At 41.9% G+C, this 18,624-nt stretch overlaps 1 protein-coding gene across 1 annotated transcript in view; it reads right to left on the bottom strand.

Annotated features, from left to right (window-relative positions):
- Positions 1–12,111, bottom strand: part of Aspm (assembly factor for spindle microtubules) — a 39,596-nt gene extending 27,485 nt beyond the window's left edge. The window contains exons 1-8 of the mRNA XM_070041433.1: positions 11,821–12,111; positions 9,203–9,346; positions 7,280–8,750; positions 4,701–4,805; positions 4,164–4,310; positions 3,119–3,364; positions 2,130–2,197; positions 590–731 (exon numbers count right to left, since the gene is read on the bottom strand). Of these exons, the coding sequence (XP_069897534.1) occupies positions 590–731; positions 2,130–2,197; positions 3,119–3,364; positions 4,164–4,310; positions 4,701–4,805; positions 7,280–8,750; positions 9,203–9,346; positions 11,821–12,111 (2,614 nt within the window). The remainder of the gene's footprint in view (positions 1–589; positions 732–2,129; positions 2,198–3,118; positions 3,365–4,163; positions 4,311–4,700; positions 4,806–7,279; positions 8,751–9,202; positions 9,347–11,820) is intronic.
- Between the last annotated feature and the right edge of the window lie 6,513 nt (positions 12,112–18,624).

The following is an 18,624-nucleotide window of genomic DNA, read 5'->3' as shown; positions in this document are numbered from 1 at the left end:
TTTTTTTTTGGGTCCGGTCATGGGGCCTGAACTCTGGGCCTGGGCGCTATTCCTCAGCTCTTCAGATCAAGGCTAGCGCTCTACCACTTGAGCCACAGTGCCACTTCCAGCTTTTTTCTGCTTATGTGGTGCTGAGGAATGGAACCCAGGGCCTCAGGCATGCAAGGCAAGTGCTCTACCACTGAGCCACCTTCCCAGCCCCCTATCAGTACTTATTATTTATGAATCTATTGTATAATTATACAGGGAATGTTAAATTTAATATTTCTATTACAAGGAGATGCCATGTTAACATCAAGAGATTTAGCTGGTCTTATTCAGCAAATACGTAATAAGCACTTATCATATTCACATTCCACCCTAGGTGCAACAATGTAAAATAGCAAATTACCAAAATAAACCTCACAGTACTTGGAACCTAGGTAAGAATGATTATAGTGATAGAGAAGCTGATGGAGAACAGTGAGAGAAGGAAGTCGAAAGAGATTGACTTGGATTGGTTTCTTGGGGGAAGTAGAATACAAGAAGACAAATGACTAGAAGACATAATGCCCAGTAGAGAAGATGACCTGGAAGAAGACACACTCACCATCTCTATAGAGATGAGGCACAGTGGGATGTCTATACTCAGCTGCTATCTCGGGATTCCAAAGCAAGCGATTCAGAATGAACACAGCCAATCCAAGTACATCACTATTGTCTTCCAAAGATATGAGTTCTCCATAAATTGTCTGAAAAAAAAATCAATGCCAAAGTCAAGATTATGCTGTTTCTCAGAAAGCAAGGAATCCATTGCATCAGAGTTGGCAATGAGCTGCTCCCTAAATCCTACGGACATGACATGGCTACTTCACTAGACAACTTCTTTAAACTGCACATGTCTCATGCATTTTTAGTGTTTATAATAGAAATGAAAAATGAGGACTAAAACGTTCTTAAGCATCTGCCAAGCAATATTTATTTTTCTCTTAAGCTAAAGAATTATCAAATATTTGCATGTTGGTCAAATTTCACTGTCACTATGTCCCAGTAAATCTGTTATTAAAGTACACCAAAGGCATGACTCAAGTAGTAGAGTGTCAGCTGTGAGCAAGAAAGCCAAGTAAGAGTGTGGAGTCCTGAGTTCAAGCCCCAGAACCAGCACAAACAATAAATGAAGATTAAAGAAAAAGACATTCATTTTCTACCCAATGATCGTGTTTTCAGCAAGCAATGTGGGAGAATGTTAATTCAGCTACAGCTCCAATATTATTTGACATGTGAGGAACAGCTGGTTAATATGTAACTTACTGAGTACCCAAAGTAATGAAATAAAAAAATCTTAGCACTGAAACAAGCTATGTCACTATACTTATTCTTACTTTTCTCTGAGTGTCAAGTTATTGATACAGAAAAGCCAGGTGACTACAAAAATCTTCAGTAGCCCTAAATATTCTTCTGTTCTTAACTTGGAATAAATAAAAGTAACAATGAAAGGTAAGAAACCTAGAAGACTAAAAGTACAGAACACACTACTATAAAAGCAATGTGTCTTCCACTAACTCCTGTCAGTAGCTGCTTGACTCAAGTAGTTTTAACAAGCTGGAAATTAGAGAGCTAAAACAAAAAAAGAAACTAGATAAGTAACTCAAACGCTGATAAAGATTTTATGAGAAATTCTCCATCAGAATACCTTGAAAATTGTGCTCTGGCATCAGCCTATGAAGGTTCAAGACCTGGCTAATTACGCAATTGGCAAGTCAGCTTAACATCATAGCCTTTGTTTTACTAGTGAAAATAATAACACATACCTCACTGAGTTCTAAAGAGTTTAAGTTAGAAAAGGCAGGCAAAACAGTTTAGTCTTTTCAACTCTGAAAGTTCAAAAATGAGCTGGCTATAATTGTTTTTACATCTAGCACCACGTATGTATTTTTAAGACTACACAGGTAGCTTAATAATGGTATGGCCCAGTCACTTAATGAGTATTATTAATTGGCCTTATAACTTATATACATATAATAAGCAAATGATTTTATAACTTTCATAAGTAAAACCTTATTTTATTAAAGAACCTATCTTATTAAAAGCATGTAAATTAAATATATATACATATATTTTTTTCCCCCAAATCTGAAATACATGCTCACCTCAAGGCCAATTCGAAGCCACAAAGGATTGTATGACAACAGCCAATTCAGGACTTTCTGCCGTTCACCTGAAATAAAATTGTTTAAATCAATAATCAGACAATAAATAAAATTCCAGGGCAAAAATATCGACACAAAAAAACAAAAAAACAATCATTACTCAAAAGTAAAGCTGTGTCTCAAGTGGTAGAGCACTAGCCTTGAGCAAAAAGACAACCCATATCACCCATTGAGTTCAAGCTCTTAGAACCAGCACAAAATACAAAACAAAGTCAATTTAAATAAGAAATAATTCTTAAATATATTCAGTCATATGAAAGTCTAGGCAGATATAATCAGTTTTGGAATACAAAAATCTCTTGTGTATAAATACATGAAAAAACTAAAATTAGTGCCTGGAAAAGCTAACTCAATTCCATATTTATGGCAGCATTACTGACAACAACCAAGATATGAATGGGTATAAAATCTCCATCAATAGATGAATGTATGAAAAAATGTACTGAGTACATCTACACAACGGAATCCTTGCAGCCTTGAAGAAGGAAATCCTGTCATTTGGTGAAATATGAATGAACTAGGTAGGACATATTGTTACATAAAGCAAGCCTGGGACAGAAAGGGAAATACTGCATGATCTCTCTTGTACCGGGAGAATACCCTGCAGTGTCTGGGGAGATGTTGATTAAAAGAATAAACACTCCAGGTAGGCAAGAAGAATAAACACTGGAGATCTATTACACCATAGAGCACTGTTCATTTGAATTTGCTGAGAGTAGGTGTCCAGTGGCCCTCAGCCCTGTACCCTGTGGGTGTGAGCTGGTAGGTGTTCATTAGCTGGACTGTGCTCTTCATTTCACCGTGTATACACACACCAAAGTCACACATTTTGAAGGTACACCACACCTCAATAAATAAGCTGGGGGAAACAAAGTTCTCAGTCTCTAGAGCCTTAAACAATAAACTCAAGATTTCCATGATCATCTTACCCACATCTTTCCAGAGGTGTCTATCTTTTCGAACAAGTAACCGTCCGGCTTCAATTTCAATTTCGAGCCTTTTAATGGCTTTAACCATATTCTCAGAAGTAAACAGGCAGCATGCCATGCGTCGCAATCTATTCAGCCGGCAGCGGGCAGTATAGGCTCTGAGAGACACTTCCTCCTTCGTGGGTGCTTTAGGCACACTTACTTTGTGTGGATTCTCCACTCCCAGAAGAAGAGTGGCAGCATTTACTGGATTAAAAATAAAAGGATAACCGGTTCTAGTTAAACAACATCCCTTAAGACAAGAACTTAATATTGAACCTTATTTTCTATTGGGGAAAAAAAAAGTCATTCAAGAGCTCATCTAATCCAAGGACTCCTTTAATATAGAAATTCTGTGCTACTTCCCTAAGAAATACAAAAACACTCGCTGTCTGCTTGAATACAACAACAAGAAAAAACACTGTTGTACAAGACTTGTCTCCTCGATAATTTGACAACTTCCTAAAGAGTTTTCAGTATTTGGATCTGAAATTGTTCCTGATCATGAACGTCTACACAAGAGCTGCACAAGAGCAAACTTCTTTCTCTTTCAAAAGAAAATGCTGTGCATTTCTACCATGTCCCGACTTGTCCCCACGCCCTAATCTTTCTCTTCCGGAATAAACACTGAAACATCTTAAGAATTCCTCATATGTCTCAGAATTCGGGCACCTTTCCCACATACTTCTTTTTTATTGTGAGAATACCATACAGAGGAGTTACAATTACACGGGCAATCCCACGTACTTCTTTAAGGTGACTGACAATAGAGTCAACATACTCCCAATGATCAGGTCACAGATGCCGGATTGCACCGGCGGACCAGAGAATAAAATGCACAAAGAGAAAATAAATTCCAGTACTGTCAGTGCAGAAAAATCTATGTAGGTAATAATGACCATTAGCATTTAGGACAATGAATCCATGACTCATGCCATTAAGTACAAATAATACAATACACATAATTAAGAGTACTATTAAAATCAAATATAAATTTAATATTTACCTTCAGAAACGCTTGTTTTTACCGTGAAGTCATCAGGAGTCAATATAAAATTCAACCACCAAGTGAAGCCCTGTTCCTGCTTTTCCTTCCAGCGTTCATCATAAAACATATTTTTGGCAGCAAACGGCATTGGGTGCCTGGGCATAGCTATCAATACAGTGAAATGATTGCATTGGAAGATTTCCTTTAAATTATTGTACAATATATGGCAAAAGGCTTTTTTTTACATTAGCAAACCCATCTTTAGAACTCTGAATAATATTTGCTTTTTACTACTTGCTAGAAAGAACTAAAATTATTTTGTTTATTAAATGCCTTCAGAGTAAAAAGAGAAAAGATAATTATTTCTTGAATATCTAAAAACCCTAAGTCATCAGGAGTCAATTTCAGTAAAGTATGACAGAACATCCCAATCATAACTTGAATACACACTTAAAACATTCTTCAAGACAAAGCTGACTCATTTCCACTTGCAATACAATTAATGTTTCTTTCAGTGTCACTTTCTCAAATACCTTAAATACAATAAACACTTGCCTGTTTTTAATGGCTTGATGAAGGTCAGATTCGATTGTGCCACAGCAATAATGCGCTTTCTCCTTTTGCTCGTTTTAGAAATAGGTGTTTTAAATACTAATGAATCTAAAATTAAAAAAAAAAAGAACAGCATCACAAAAAGAAGCTCCCCAAGCAGTCAACTGACCTTAAAAGTTAAATTTGAGATTTCCACAACCATATTCATTTAGCAAATACTCAGTAACTCCTGTGCTCCTGGTCCTATTGTTGTGAACTCAAGTGGTCAAAAAACACCAGCACCTGCACGTTTCTACAACTACAATCTAGATTCACTTATTCCAGACTCTATGTGAAGTGCAAGGAAAATGAAGAAATGAAAGATATGACCTCAACCATCTCTCAGTCTGGTATGGAAGAAGTTTAGAAGAGGCACGAATGCCCTTGGACACAGGAAGGCTCTAAGGCTGACTTGTAAGATGAAAACTAGGCATACAGCCTGGTGACCGAACCGCAGTAGGATAGCAAAAAACAGGCAAGAAACAGCATACAAGAGGACAGAAGAGGCAGCAACATCAACAGTAACAATAGCTAATACCTGAATACACTGCTATCTACATACCACCAAATATTGATCCCTTACTTATATAATTATCATAGCAAATCTAGGAGTATGAAAATTACCCATAATTTACATAATTGGGATAATTTATATAATTAGAGCAATTAAACCAATGTGGTCAAGGTCATACAAGGTAGGGAGTGGCAGGATTCAAACCTGGACTGAACAGCTGCACAGTCTGTATCAGTACTGTCAGCGCAAAAAAATCTATGTAGGTTAAAGTTAGTATCTCCGTAACCTTTAGCATCTAGGACAATGAGTCTATGTAGATACGTAGGTGTGGCATGAGTCACAGATTCGTTGTCCTAAATGCTAAAGGTCATGTAGGCCCTTATTTCTGCACTGACGGTACTGGTACAGGCTCTGCAACTCTGCCGTCTAGGTTGATGACAGTACAGGTTTTACTCCAGCATAAACAGCTACTAAAGTAAGCAAAGGAGTGTGGGCAGTCAGCAAACTACAAGCTACCATCCAGGATGAGACACAGTCTAAAATGTTCCTGAAGGTCAAGGGTTAGGGTCAACAAGAAGCTTCCCACTGAGACAACTGCAGGACCCTCCCAGCCGAGGAGGAAGAGAACCAGGAGAGGGGATGGCAAGGCAGGATTCTAAGAAGGCTCAGAGTTCTGAACAGTTGCTAACAGTTCAAGAAGAAGAGCAGACATGATCACTGGATTTACAATTGACCAGATACTCTATTCGTCTGTTTTAAACAACATTTAAAAGAATTCCTATTCTCCTTCTGATAGCTCTCCTCTAGGTACTTATTGGCATACCTTTCTGCATATAGATAATATTTGAGTGAAAAGGTATTTTCTTGAAGTAAAATCTCAACTGGAACAACACTTATGTTGGCTATTTCCCATTCCTCTCCAATCAGTCTGGCTCCATTCCTGGAACTTTTCTTACCAGGGCCAACAGCTATGGGTTAATCAGGTCAGAACTCTATCATACGAAGAGGAGCATCTGAGCTTCTATTTTCTCAAATGAAACAGGAAGATCATCAGTCCTGAGACCCTGACTGGGTTAAAACTCAGCTACATCACTTACTATTTCTGTGACCTTGTGGAAAACTGCTCCATTTCTTAATTCAAAATACTTCTGCATTCATGATACTATACTTGAGGTAATGACATTTACTTCATAAGAATACTGTAAACATTAAAGAAAGCAACAGGAAAGCACTCACAATTGTGGACACATTTTCAGAAAATGTTAGCTACTATTATCAGGCCTGAGAGAAAAGGAAAGGTCGCAGGAAAAAGCGAGAGATAAGACAACCTATAGCAAAGTGATAAAATATAGGCAAAAAAAAAAAAGATTTGGCTTAATTGAGGTTAGCAGTCATTAACAAATTCAGGATACAGCCTGGAGCTGGAATTTTGTGGGAAAACAAGGAAGATGGGTAAGTGAAGGGAGTATGATGAATTACTGAATTCAAGTGTAAGGATGCGATGAACATACCAGAGGTGAGGGAGATCAAGGAACTACAAGTGTTGAAGGGTATGAAGAATGCTAGTGTGCACCTGTAGAGGAAAAGCTGAAATCATAGAGATGGTGACTAGAGACCAAGATGCTTTTAAGGTGAATCATGGCCTTAGGAGGTGCTGGCCAGAAGCCAGATTTTTAGAAGACTCTCCTACAAGAGTTTGGCAATCATGTTAGAGTAGTTTGGGAGACAGTATCATAAATCAGACTGAAAATTTGGGGAGTAATTATTTAAAATTCAGAATTAGTGCAGAAATTTCAGGAGCAAGCAAAATCTCAAGGTTTCCTATTGAAGAGGATCACAACTATTTCAGAATTTAGTCTTACACTACTATGCCATTTACTCCATATTTCTCTAATCAGATCCCTAACAGTTTAAGTCAACACAAGCTCATCAGCAACAGATTAAGCCAAAACAAAGAGATTTACTAAACCAACACAGGAAATACGCCCTTTATGAATACACTTTCCCTAAAGATTTTAACAAAACTCACCAGATTTCTTCCTCACGCTTAATTTCTCCCTGCTGCAACTATGTTTAGAGACAGGAGTTACCACCTTCTTGTCCTTTCTAACAGTTGATGTTTTAGATTCCGAGGGAGAAAAATGGATTCTTTTAATGTCACACTCTTCCGAATGTTGTGTAAGGACGTCCTTCCCGTCCAGGTCCCCCATGCTTCCATCACTCTTCCGCTTACGGGCAGCCAGAGGAGTGATTTCATGTGTGTAATTCTCCAATTTCCTTTGGCCGGGATCTATAACTGGAATAACTGGAAGATGGAGAAGTGTCTCTCTCTCTCTCTGGTTACCTAGCACCTTTTCGCATTCACCTACCACACTGTTGAGACATCTTCTTGTTTGTGGCTTAGGGATGTCAGTTCGGTTTTCCCTGGCACAGGTGGGCTTCCTTTTAACAACAGTGGCAGTGAGTATAGGGCGTTTCTTAGGTTGTTTGTTGTGGCCTTGATAAGGAACATCTTGAACAGCAGAAAATGCAGGACGAGTCTGTTCTGTACAACTGGAATAGTTTGACTTTGTTTCTACAGGTTTTACTTCTTCAAAAACCTCCTTGGGAGTTTTTGAATGCTGTCGTTCAGGAACACGTAGTAAAACTCCATTTTCTTCCCAATCCTGAGAACACTGCAGGACCTTAGAACTTTCATTTGCTAATGGTTTACCTGTTTGCTGAGATATACATACATGTGGCATGTTATCCTTTACAAATTGACTTGGGGATAAAATAGTACGGATGGACCCTGATTGTAGATCCTGATTTAGCCCATAATTATCCTTTACAAAAGAATCTGGGCTTAAAATTGCTTGGCAAATTTCGGGTAGGATTTTGGATTCCAAACACACAGGCTTCAAACTGTCCTTCGCAAATGTGTTTGCTGAGATATGTGTCATTAACCCTGGTTCATCATTAGCTGCCTGGCTGTTTTTTACAAAAGAATCTGGACTTATAAAATGTCCTTGGCTTTGTATAAAGTTCAAAGTCGAAGAACAATTTGGGGTACAAATAAGTTTACCATTCTCTTGACTTGACCCAGGAATATTAATAGAATTAAAGCAAGTTTCAGTTATGACTTTCTCATTGAAATGAAAGTCTTTTGAATTACCAGTTCCTTCTACTTGCTCTCCATTTTCAGAGGCAGGAAGAGATGAGTAGGCAGTAGATCGGCGTAGAAAAAGTGGCAAACAGGTTTCTCCATGGCACTCTTTGAAAGCAGGGCTGATAGGTGATATAGGTATTTTATTTTCTTCGAGAGCTAAAGCATTGCTTTTGGTTGGAGAACAGTCTTCACTGGTAGTGAGATTCTCACAAGCTTGCAGGGGGCTCCTAACTCTGGCTCCTTTCTGTGAAACATTAAATGTTTCATTGATATTTTGAGTATTTGAAATCCTTTTATGGTGAGTTGAAGAGACTGGAATTTTCTTCTTGCTAATGGTGTCCCAAAGACTCTTCTGTAAAAATAAGCAAATATGCTGATCAAGTTACAAGATGTTGACTGTTACTTTCATTTTTTTATTTTATTTATTTAGTGCTAGTCCTGGGGCTTGAACTCAGGGTGCTACCCTGAGTTTTTTTCTCTAGGTTAGCATGTGCTAACACTTGAGCCACAGTGCCACTTCTGCTTTTTGATGATCAATTAGAGATAAGAGACCCATGGACTTTCCTGTCCAAGCTGGCTTCAAACTACAATCCTTAGATCTCAACCTCCTGAGTAGCTAGGATGACAGGTGTGAGTCACCAGTGACATATGTTACTTCCAGTCTATCAATGAAGTAGTACATAAGAATTCTTGTATTATTAAACATTTTTCTGAGAGTATACACACAATGCCTAAAATAGTATCTTTCATGCTAATTTATTTTATATGAAACAATAATAAAAAAAACACAAAGAAGAGAATTACCTTTTTCTTTTTTTGTTCTTCGGCATTCCCTAATAATATAGCTTGGTGTTTCAGGATATCATTAACAACAAATGTCACAATCTCTCTTACTCGGCCCTCTTTCACCGGTGTCCAGGTAACAGAAATAACAATCTTTTCTTTAGGCTATAATCAAAGGAACAAATTTTAAATGATTACAATAATAATTATACAATAATCAAGACACACTATATCCAAATTAGAATAGGGAATAATTGTTATTCATCAATAATCCACAGTCTAATAGCATTTAATAAGTCAAACATTTTTCCTACTCTCATTTTCCTGCTTATTTCAAGCTAAGGGGGAAAAAGTCACTAGCAGTAGCAGGGTCCAATCTCATTATATGAAAGCAATGGAACAGATAAGTTTCCGCATGATTTTTTTTTGGGGGGGGGGGTTGGTCGAGGGGCTTGAACTCTGGGCTTGGGCACTGTCCCTGCGTTCTTCAGCTCAAGGCAAGCACTCTAACACTTGACCCACAGCGACACTTCTAGTTTTCGAGTGGTTTATTGGACATAAGAGTCTCATGGACTTTCCTGCCCGGGCTGGCTTTGAACCTCCATCTTCAGATCTCAGCCTCCTCAGTAGCTAGGATTACAGGCGTGAGCCACCGGCATCGGGCTTCCACATCATTTTTATTGGTTTAAAAAAAGCTCATTATGGGGACTGGCATTCAAGTGTGTGCTTAGCATGCACAAGACTTCTGGTTTAAAAAAAATGTTCATTATTATGAAAAGTACTTCTACGTCATAACAGCAACCCTACATCATACTCTATGTAAAAAGAAATATAAGTATGTACAACTAATTTCACTCTTCCAACAAACTCCTCCACCCTCCATATCTCAATACAAGTCTTTGCTAAGCAACCATGTTCCAGGCATGAAAGAAGGTACCCCTCCCCCTTTAACAAACTTGTTCAATGCTCACATCCCCAAGAAACAGATACTATGGTGATGTGTGTTTTACAGAGGAAGTCATGAATGTCCAGACAGCTTCGCCACAGTCAAAGAGTTCAGTCTGACTCCGAATTCAGACTTTAACATCAATACCACACAGCCTACCACAGAGAATCTGCCAAATGCAAAGCCTTGACATGACAAACTTACTTCCTAAGGAAAAAGATAAGTTTCTGTTTGAAAAGAGAACCAATAAAGCAGTATATGCTGCTGGTTAAAATAAAAGTAATATAGAATCTGTTTGTTTGCCAGTTCTGGGGCTTGAACTCAAGGTCTGGGTGCTGTCCCTGAGCTCTTTTGCTAGAGTGTTAAGAGTCTCATGGACTTTTTTGCCCTGGTTGGTTTTGACTCACGATTCTTAGATCTCAGTCTCCTAAGGAGTCAGGATTACATGTGTGCGCCATCTATGTCCAGCAATAATTCAAATTTTACTCTACAATACCAGTCTAGAAACAGTAATTTACTTGTTTGTTATAACAAAATAGAAAAAAAGTAAAAGCATTATGTAGACAAGAAAGCAATCTATCTTTTCACACAAAAGGACAGCTAACTGCCATTCGCTGTTCATGCAACAAAAAGGAGGGTGACAGGTTCTGAAGTGCAGAGAGCCATTGGTGACCATTAGGTGGCAGCTAACTTAGTCTCCCTTGCTTACTCCTCAGTCTTTCCTTATGGACCTTAGTAAGTGTTATTAGTCAAGTAGCTCAAACCGCTTCCAACGCTTCCCATACGTTACCAGGTCCAACTCAAAAAGGACACAGTAGCTACAGGAGAATACCATGTGGATTTGGGTGAAGAGACTGAGACTATTAGCCCAGGCAGTGAGATGCAATGCAATGTTATTTTTTGTTGGAACACTCACAAAATTAAACTTGATACACCACTACTGCACCCAGAACAAAGACAGAAAAGTGTGCAAGCATTCCGCATGTGTGGAAAACCACCCTGAGGAAGTCTGCCAGCTGTGGCCATTTAGGCAAAACACACGTTCTCCAGAAAACGCGGTTGCTCCCTCTGAAAACGGGAACTAAAGAGCAAGCTTAAGACGGGAGGCTGCTGAAATAAGTAAACGGATGGATGGATGGGCAGACAGCTAAGATGATGGACAGATCTCACAAATGTATTCGAAATCACCTTTGTAAGAAATGAGAATATTACAGAGTCCGCTCTTGGAAAGGAGGGTGACAGTGACCCAGACGCACTGACATGTGACACGGAACCCCCTTGTTCTAGCTAGAGCTAAGAAAACCAGTTTGTAAGCTCCCATTTCCCGCCCGGGGAGCAGGGAACGCTTCCTCGTTCTTCCTGATGTGCTAAAACCCTTGCCAAAAATAAGAATAAAAATCAAACAGGAAGTTCAAAAACAGCATCACCTATGCGTCTAGAACAGCAAGGAACGTGTCTGTTTCTCCGCAACGTCCGGGTACCCGGCGCAAATCGCCGGCCGGGTCCACCCAGAGGTGATCCAGGTAGAGATGCCGTCGGGGATGCGCGGCGCATGCGCACTGGCTCCGGCGCCTGCAGGCGCGTCCGTCCGCGGGGTACCGCACACAGGCGTGTACCGCGCACACACGCACACACACACACGGGCGTGTGCATCCACTCCGGGGACCCCCCCCCGCCCCGCCCCGCGTCCCACCTGCAGCTCGCAGCGGCGCGGCTCCACGCTGAAGCCCAGGTCGGCGGCGGGGACGCGGACGTGCACCTCGGCCGCGTCGTCGTGCGGGTTGAGCAGCAGCAGGGGCCGCGTCCGCGACGCCCCCACGCGGACGTCGCCGAAGGAGACGAAGGGCGACCGGCAGAAGTGGCTGAGCGAGAGGACGGCCGGGGAGGCCGGCGAGGCCGGGGAGGCCGCCGCCGCCGGCTCCCGCCGCCCCGCGCCGCCGCCGCCCCGCTCCCAGCGGCTGCGCGCCGCTCGCCGGGTCGCCATGGCCCGGCCTCCTCCCGCCCCGCGTCCGCGGCGGGGAGCGCGGGGAACCTCCAAGGCAAAGCCGCCGGCCCCGAGCCCCTCAGCGCCCAGCGCGCGGGGAACGGCGCCCGCGGAGTCCCGCCCGGCTCCCGCCCGGTGTTTTTGCCGGCGTTTAAACTGCGCGTCTCCACCAATGGGCGCCCTCGGGCTCCGCCCCCCCTCGTCGCGACGCAGCCAATCGGGAAGCAGCGGCTGCCGGCCAATGGGGAGGCAGCGCCTCGTTTAAATGTTGGAGCGGCTGCCGGGTGCGGTGCTCTCTGCCCGGGAGGTGACTCGGAGGCCTGGCGGCGAGGCCCGGGCCACGCCTGCCGCGAACGCCGTCCCCGCGGGCGTCCCCGCACAAGCTCCCCCCTCGTCCTCCCCCTCCTCTTACCCGTCCTCCACCCCCTCCTTTTCTTCCCTGTCAGTCTCTGTCTCTCCCCCCTCCCTCTTTCCCTCCCTCCCTTTCTCTCTTCCCCCCCCCCCCCCCCCCCGCACTACTGTCCCTTAACCTTTTCTACCACTGAAGTCACAGCCTCATGTCCAACTTCTCACTGGTCGTTGGATGTGAGTCTCGTAGACTATCCTGGCCAGGCCGGCTTCAAACGGTGATCCTCAGATTTCAGCTCCCTGAGTAGCCAGGATTACAGATGACTGGTAGGAAGACTAGATTGATGTAACTTGAGATTCCCATGGGTAAGATTTTTGGTAAGGATCTGATCGTGAGGGTTGTATATTAGCATAGAACTATGTGTTGGATTGCTGTAAACCCTTTTCATGTTTATCTCAAACGTGAACCTAAGAGATACTTTGCAAGATTGGTATATAGCTACCTAGTAAGTGGAAAGGCCAGAATAGGTACCCAGACAACAGAGTACAGGTGTACATGTAGCTACAAGAGACACAGAAAAATCAAGAGTAGAAAAAAGCAAAATGAAGAAGAATTAGGAGTCATATTCAGTGACACCCAATTTGACAATCTGACTTATTGAGTTATCCTAACAATATTTAATCAAAGTTGTTCATAGAGAATTATTTATAATCCTTCATGATTCATACACACTTTAGTAAGAATATAAATATGAATTACAATTATTTTCAAATATACTTAGTTTATATTTACTACTTACTGTGAATGTTAATTATTAGATTAACACTGTAAACAAACCCTCTCCAGACTAAAACACACTGTTGGAACTCCTAATATCTAATTATATAGTGATTATATATCTAATCTATCTAATTACATAGTGAAATAACTGTACACATAATATAGAGACATTATTAAGAGTTTCATTTACATTTGCTCTTAATCTTCATAGTAGTTGTTGACTAGCATTGTTTTGAGGAATTAGAATGATCTGTGCTCATAGTTTTTACTTGCTTTTCCACTGCTGCTTTCTACTAATTTCAAACCTGCTCTTTGCTATGGGATGCCACTCTGTGTTGGCTATGGCCATGGTTTTCTTACTTTGTGGTTCTCTTTTCCCTAGAAGAAGAGGAGGCCACAGTAGTGGCCTTGTCTCCCACTGCCTCATATATATCACACATAGCGGTAGAGGTCAGATGGACACTGTCTTTACCCATTTCCACCTCTCTGCTACTTATGGTTGCCTTACACCTGGCCACATCTTTACAATAGTCCATTTGTCAACATATCCTCTATTACACTGAATAAGAGTAATATAATTAACCTCGTGATCCTGACTAAGCAGGATTGAAGGTGTGATTCAGAGTGCCTGCCTAGAACAAAGTCTAGCCATTTCAAATCCCTGTACTACCAAAAAAGGAGGAGGAAGATGAGGCAGAGGAGGAGGAAGCAGAGGAGGGATAAATATTCTAGAATAAAGGTGATCCTATTTGAAAAAGCACAAGCATAATTCATGCTAGGGAGGAACAGATCCTGATGAGCTGAGCCACATGGTATCACTGTGACTACTTGAATTACTCCTAGTGGTAACGTGAGACAAGTATACATGGAAAGCAATGTATTCAAAGATCAAGAGGCTGCAGCATTCAGTTGTTATGCCAACATAAAGAATATAGTGCAACCCAGTTTTGCTTGACCATGCCAGATAACATAGAGAGGAGGAAAAATGAAAACCTGTGAAGCAAACAACTAAGGCTATTTTCTGAGAACCAGAAGCCATCCATAAAGCTCCAAAGAAATCCCTCAATTTCTATAGTCTTAGGAAAAATAATGGTCCAGGATTAAGCCCAAATATCTGAAAGGAAACTCAATGCCCATTGGTGCTAGTTCTTTTAGGCTGAGGTTGAGCAGATTTAAAAGGAGAAGGAATGGCCTGGAGTTCCAATCTGGAATGTTCCCCCAGAGGGCCACATCAAGCATTGGTTCTCAGTGATATCGTTGTATGTGTCCCAGGGTTTCATAGGTGGGGTCTAGCCATTTGCACCTACACACCAAAAGATGAGTTAAGGGTAAAGGGCAGAGAAAGGAAGTTTCTGATGTGGCATACAGCTGTGGAGAAAAAGCACTTCATCCCATCTTTCCTCAACAGTCATTTGCCTTAGGCTTAAATAGCAAGAAGAATGTGGGTGGGGAGTGAGAAGTCACAGGTGGGTTCTGGTGGTCCTGGGTGGCAGTGACAGGTGCTCTGGAAGTGCTTTGTCTCTAGATGGGTCAGGTGGAGCATGATTGATTATACAAAATGAGTCGCTTATATCTGCTGCCCAGTCTTGTTCTTCCTAGGTTCCAAGATGGCGGCAAAGTAACTGGCTCAGGAACGATGACATAGATATGGAGAGGAGGGACAAATGCTTAGCGTTTATCCTGGGCTTGGATGGTTTGCGCATCCCAGTGAGGACTTGTGCTCCTCAGCAAAAGCAACTGTTGAGCACAAGTTACAAATTCATGTCTTGAAGAGGACTAGTCCTCTCTCTCTCTCGTTCCCCAGGTAACAAGTGAGTACACTCTTGCTCTTTCTTCCCACAGGCCTGACCCATCATCAGTGGAAACCTCTAGAGGTGTGAACCCAAATGAACCTCTTCATAGGCTGACTATCTCAGCAGGTATCTATCTTAGTTATAGAAAATGAACCCAGTGACATGGACAAAACCGAGAAGGAAGATCACTGTAATGTGTATTTCCAGAAACTTCCCTGGGCAGCAGGGCAGCCCCTTTCCCCGGTCCCAATTTGAGGGACCTGATTCTTTAGTCTTTGGTAACTGCATCAGGAACAAGGACTCATGACTCTTGCTCAGTTTCTACCCTCTCTCAATCCTCATGAACTCTCCCTAGCCCAGGTTCCAAAAAATAAAATCTGGACAGAAGAACAAGGGAAAGATGTACTATGGGAGGAAATACGCTGCAGACCAAAAGTGTTATGAGACTCCGACAGTCTAGAGTAGATTATAATGGCGTTGGATCAAAGGGACTAGTCTTAAGAAATAATCAGGTCAAATTCGTCTTGGGAGTACTTTACCTAATCAATACATTGAATCAGTGGCTTTAATAGCCTGCTAGGTTCATTCATTAAAGGCTGAACTCAATAGAGCTATACGGTCCAAAAGATGGGAATGGAGAAAATTTGTTTGTACAATCTACTCAGCCAAACCTGCATTAAACCTTAAACCACACACACACACACACACACACAGAGAGAGAGAGAGAGAGAGAGAGAGAGAGAGAGAGAGAGAGAGAGAGAGAGAGAGAGAGAGAGGAATTAAACCCTGGAAAAAATGTGGTGACTGTTCTTTATATTCCAGAAATGGTCACAGTGGAAGTTTAATGAACATAAGCTTTGTCATCTCCAGAGGAATGACAGGACACACAAGTGGTCAGGGCCCATCAGTACTCACCTGACAAGGTGACACATGCTCACCACGATGTCAGAGATGGAACAATTGAGTCAGGGGTTTGTGACAGTAGCTAACCTTTGGGAATAAGCAGTGTACTGTGGTGCTGCTTGATTATATAAAATACTATATGACGTGTAATACTACATCTACAAAGAGGAAGCCTCATTGAAGTCTGTTTCATGGTGATGTCACAGCCCGTTGTCCAGTTGAAAGGGCCTTGGCTATAAGAAAGGACCCTGCAACGTACATGCCATAAATCTTCACTTTTTCCAGAGGTAGCTGTAGCTATTTATCAATATATTGTGGACCAAGCGGAGCAGAATGAGATTATCCAGAGGGTTTTTAAAAGATACTAGCTCAGCTTTTCTGCTACACTTCAATGACAAAATGCTACCACAGCCCACAGGTCCTAGCAGGAGATGATGGAGATTAAGGAATAGATGTACCTCGTCCTGAGTCTTTCTGACAGTGGCTGCTGCCTCCATCCAGCTCCAGAATATAGACTGGGAACCTTGTTAACAGCATTCTCACCCTGGGCTCCAGATCCAAGAACTGAGGGATCTGATAGAACCAAATAGAAAATCCCAAACCTGCCCCCTCCCCTCCTAGACAGTGATTATTCTGAAGGCTTGCCAAGTGTTGGAATAGTGAGTGCATCCACATACAAACTTTGCTTTTTCCTTGTTTCCCTTCATTGGAGATACTAGACAAACTTCTGTATAAGTGATTGAATACTTCTCTAGCTTCTGGGCTAGTTAGCCTTCCTGCCTTTTAGTAATACTGTCTGCAGGAAGGGACCTCTGTCTTCTTGGTAGTTCTCAAAATATCAAACTGTTCCATTTTTTTTTTAAGATTTGCACATTCAACCTATAGAACTGTGATTGATCTGAAAATTCATCCCACTTGCAAGCTAGTTTCATAAACACTGGCTCAAGACACCACAGTCCTGAGTTAAAGACAAATGACTTCATTAGGCAAAGAAAAAGTAGGAGCCAGACTGTGTCAGCATGTCTACTCCCACTGATTTCTCCTGTACCCCAAGTCTCGTGGGGGCAATACAGAACACCACTGATGGATGCCTGCCCACCAGGCAGGTGGGTTACGTGAGAAATTCGACTTTGAGTTAATTTTCGATAGTGGTGTGCGTAGCTTAGAGGATACATCACAGGATCCTTAAGGAATGCCTTGAGAAACAATGTGGGTGAAGTTTAGTCATGACTGCATTCTTGGCAATCACAAAGTCGTGAAAGCCTGTTGAGGGGCTATGGTGAATTGTAGTGCACGTTATGTGTCTCACTAATACGTATATGCAGTAAATTGTAAGACTCACATGTGTGTCTGTGTTGTGTGCGTGCCTGATGTCCTTTTAACTAAAGAGACTATCTGCACATGCACTGTGCCCATGGTGGCTGTGATGGGGTAGAAGCTAGGAAGGAGTTCAAAGAGGAGCTTTCCTCAGCAATGGCTGAGTGCATAACCTTCCGACAGAGGCCAATGCTAAACCTCAACAAGTGGGACCAACTAACCACTTGTAATCCACAGTCTCATTCAACTTTTCCTACTCCCATGACAGAAATATTTTGCCTCTGTGGGATAAAAAGCATTTTCTGAGTATAGTACAGACCCAAGGACTGACAGGAAGCTTTGCCTTTAACCAATGAATCTGTGTTTTCCAAATGTCAAAACTTCTTTGCCTGTCCTCTCTTCAAGAAGGGGAGTTTACCTTGTGTTTCTTTCATGGGAACAGAAGTTGGTAGCTCCTAACGTGGCAGCAATGATGCAGTATTACTTCCACAGTGAGGCTAAAGGTTGAACTTAAAGCCTTGGTTTGTTCTTTCTGGGGGGAAAGAGGGGAATGTAGGATGGGAGATAGCTGCCATATCATGTAGGCAGCCCACAGGAAAGGCCTTAAGATACAGACAGGACAATGGTCACATGAGTGACTTTGGAAGTAAAGCATTCCCCAGAGATTCCAACGCTGATGAACATTTGACTCCAACCTCATGAAAGACTGAAAGACCCACCCAGCTAAACCACTCCCAAACTGCAGACCCTCACGTCCTTTGAGGTAATAACTATTTTGTTTTAAGCCACTAAATTTGGTCTGACTCATTAGACAGTAAGAGAGTACTTTATACAATATAAGCATCAGAGTATACATTCTGCAGAAATGGGCTTCTGGCCAGTTTTCTGGTCTTATAACAACACATGGAAACAGCTCCTTAATAGCAATTGTCTGCAGAAAGCTCTGTTGTGGACAAGGTGGAGACATATCAAGACTTGTGCACAGTCCAACTGAACACCATTTATGCCTCAACACCAGTGATCATTTTTTCCACAACCAGAATGCACAGATCTGAAAATAACCAGATCTCTGATTTCTTCAAGAAAAATAGTAAGCCAAGCACCAGTGGCTCACCTGTAATCCTAGCTACTCAGGGGGCTGAGATCTGAGGATCATGGTTTAAGAGAGCCAGGCAGGCAAGCCTGTAAGACTCTCTTACATTTACTAAACTTCCAAAAGAGCTAGAAGTAGAGCTGTGGCTTAATTAGTAGAGCACTAGCCTTGAGCACAAAAGCTCAGGGGACAGCGCCTAGGCCTGAGTTCAAGCCACAGGATGGGAACCAAAAAACAAAAAAGTTATCTTTAATAGTTAAATTTATATTCAAACACAC

Source organism: Dipodomys merriami, unplaced genomic scaffold (assembly GCF_024711535.1).
Source record: "Dipodomys merriami isolate MVZ:Mamm:240054 unplaced genomic scaffold, mDipMer1.0.p SCAF_31, whole genome shotgun sequence".
NCBI lineage: Eukaryota > Metazoa > Chordata > Mammalia > Rodentia > Heteromyidae > Dipodomys > Dipodomys merriami.
This window is presented reverse-complemented; position numbering and strand designations above follow the sequence as displayed.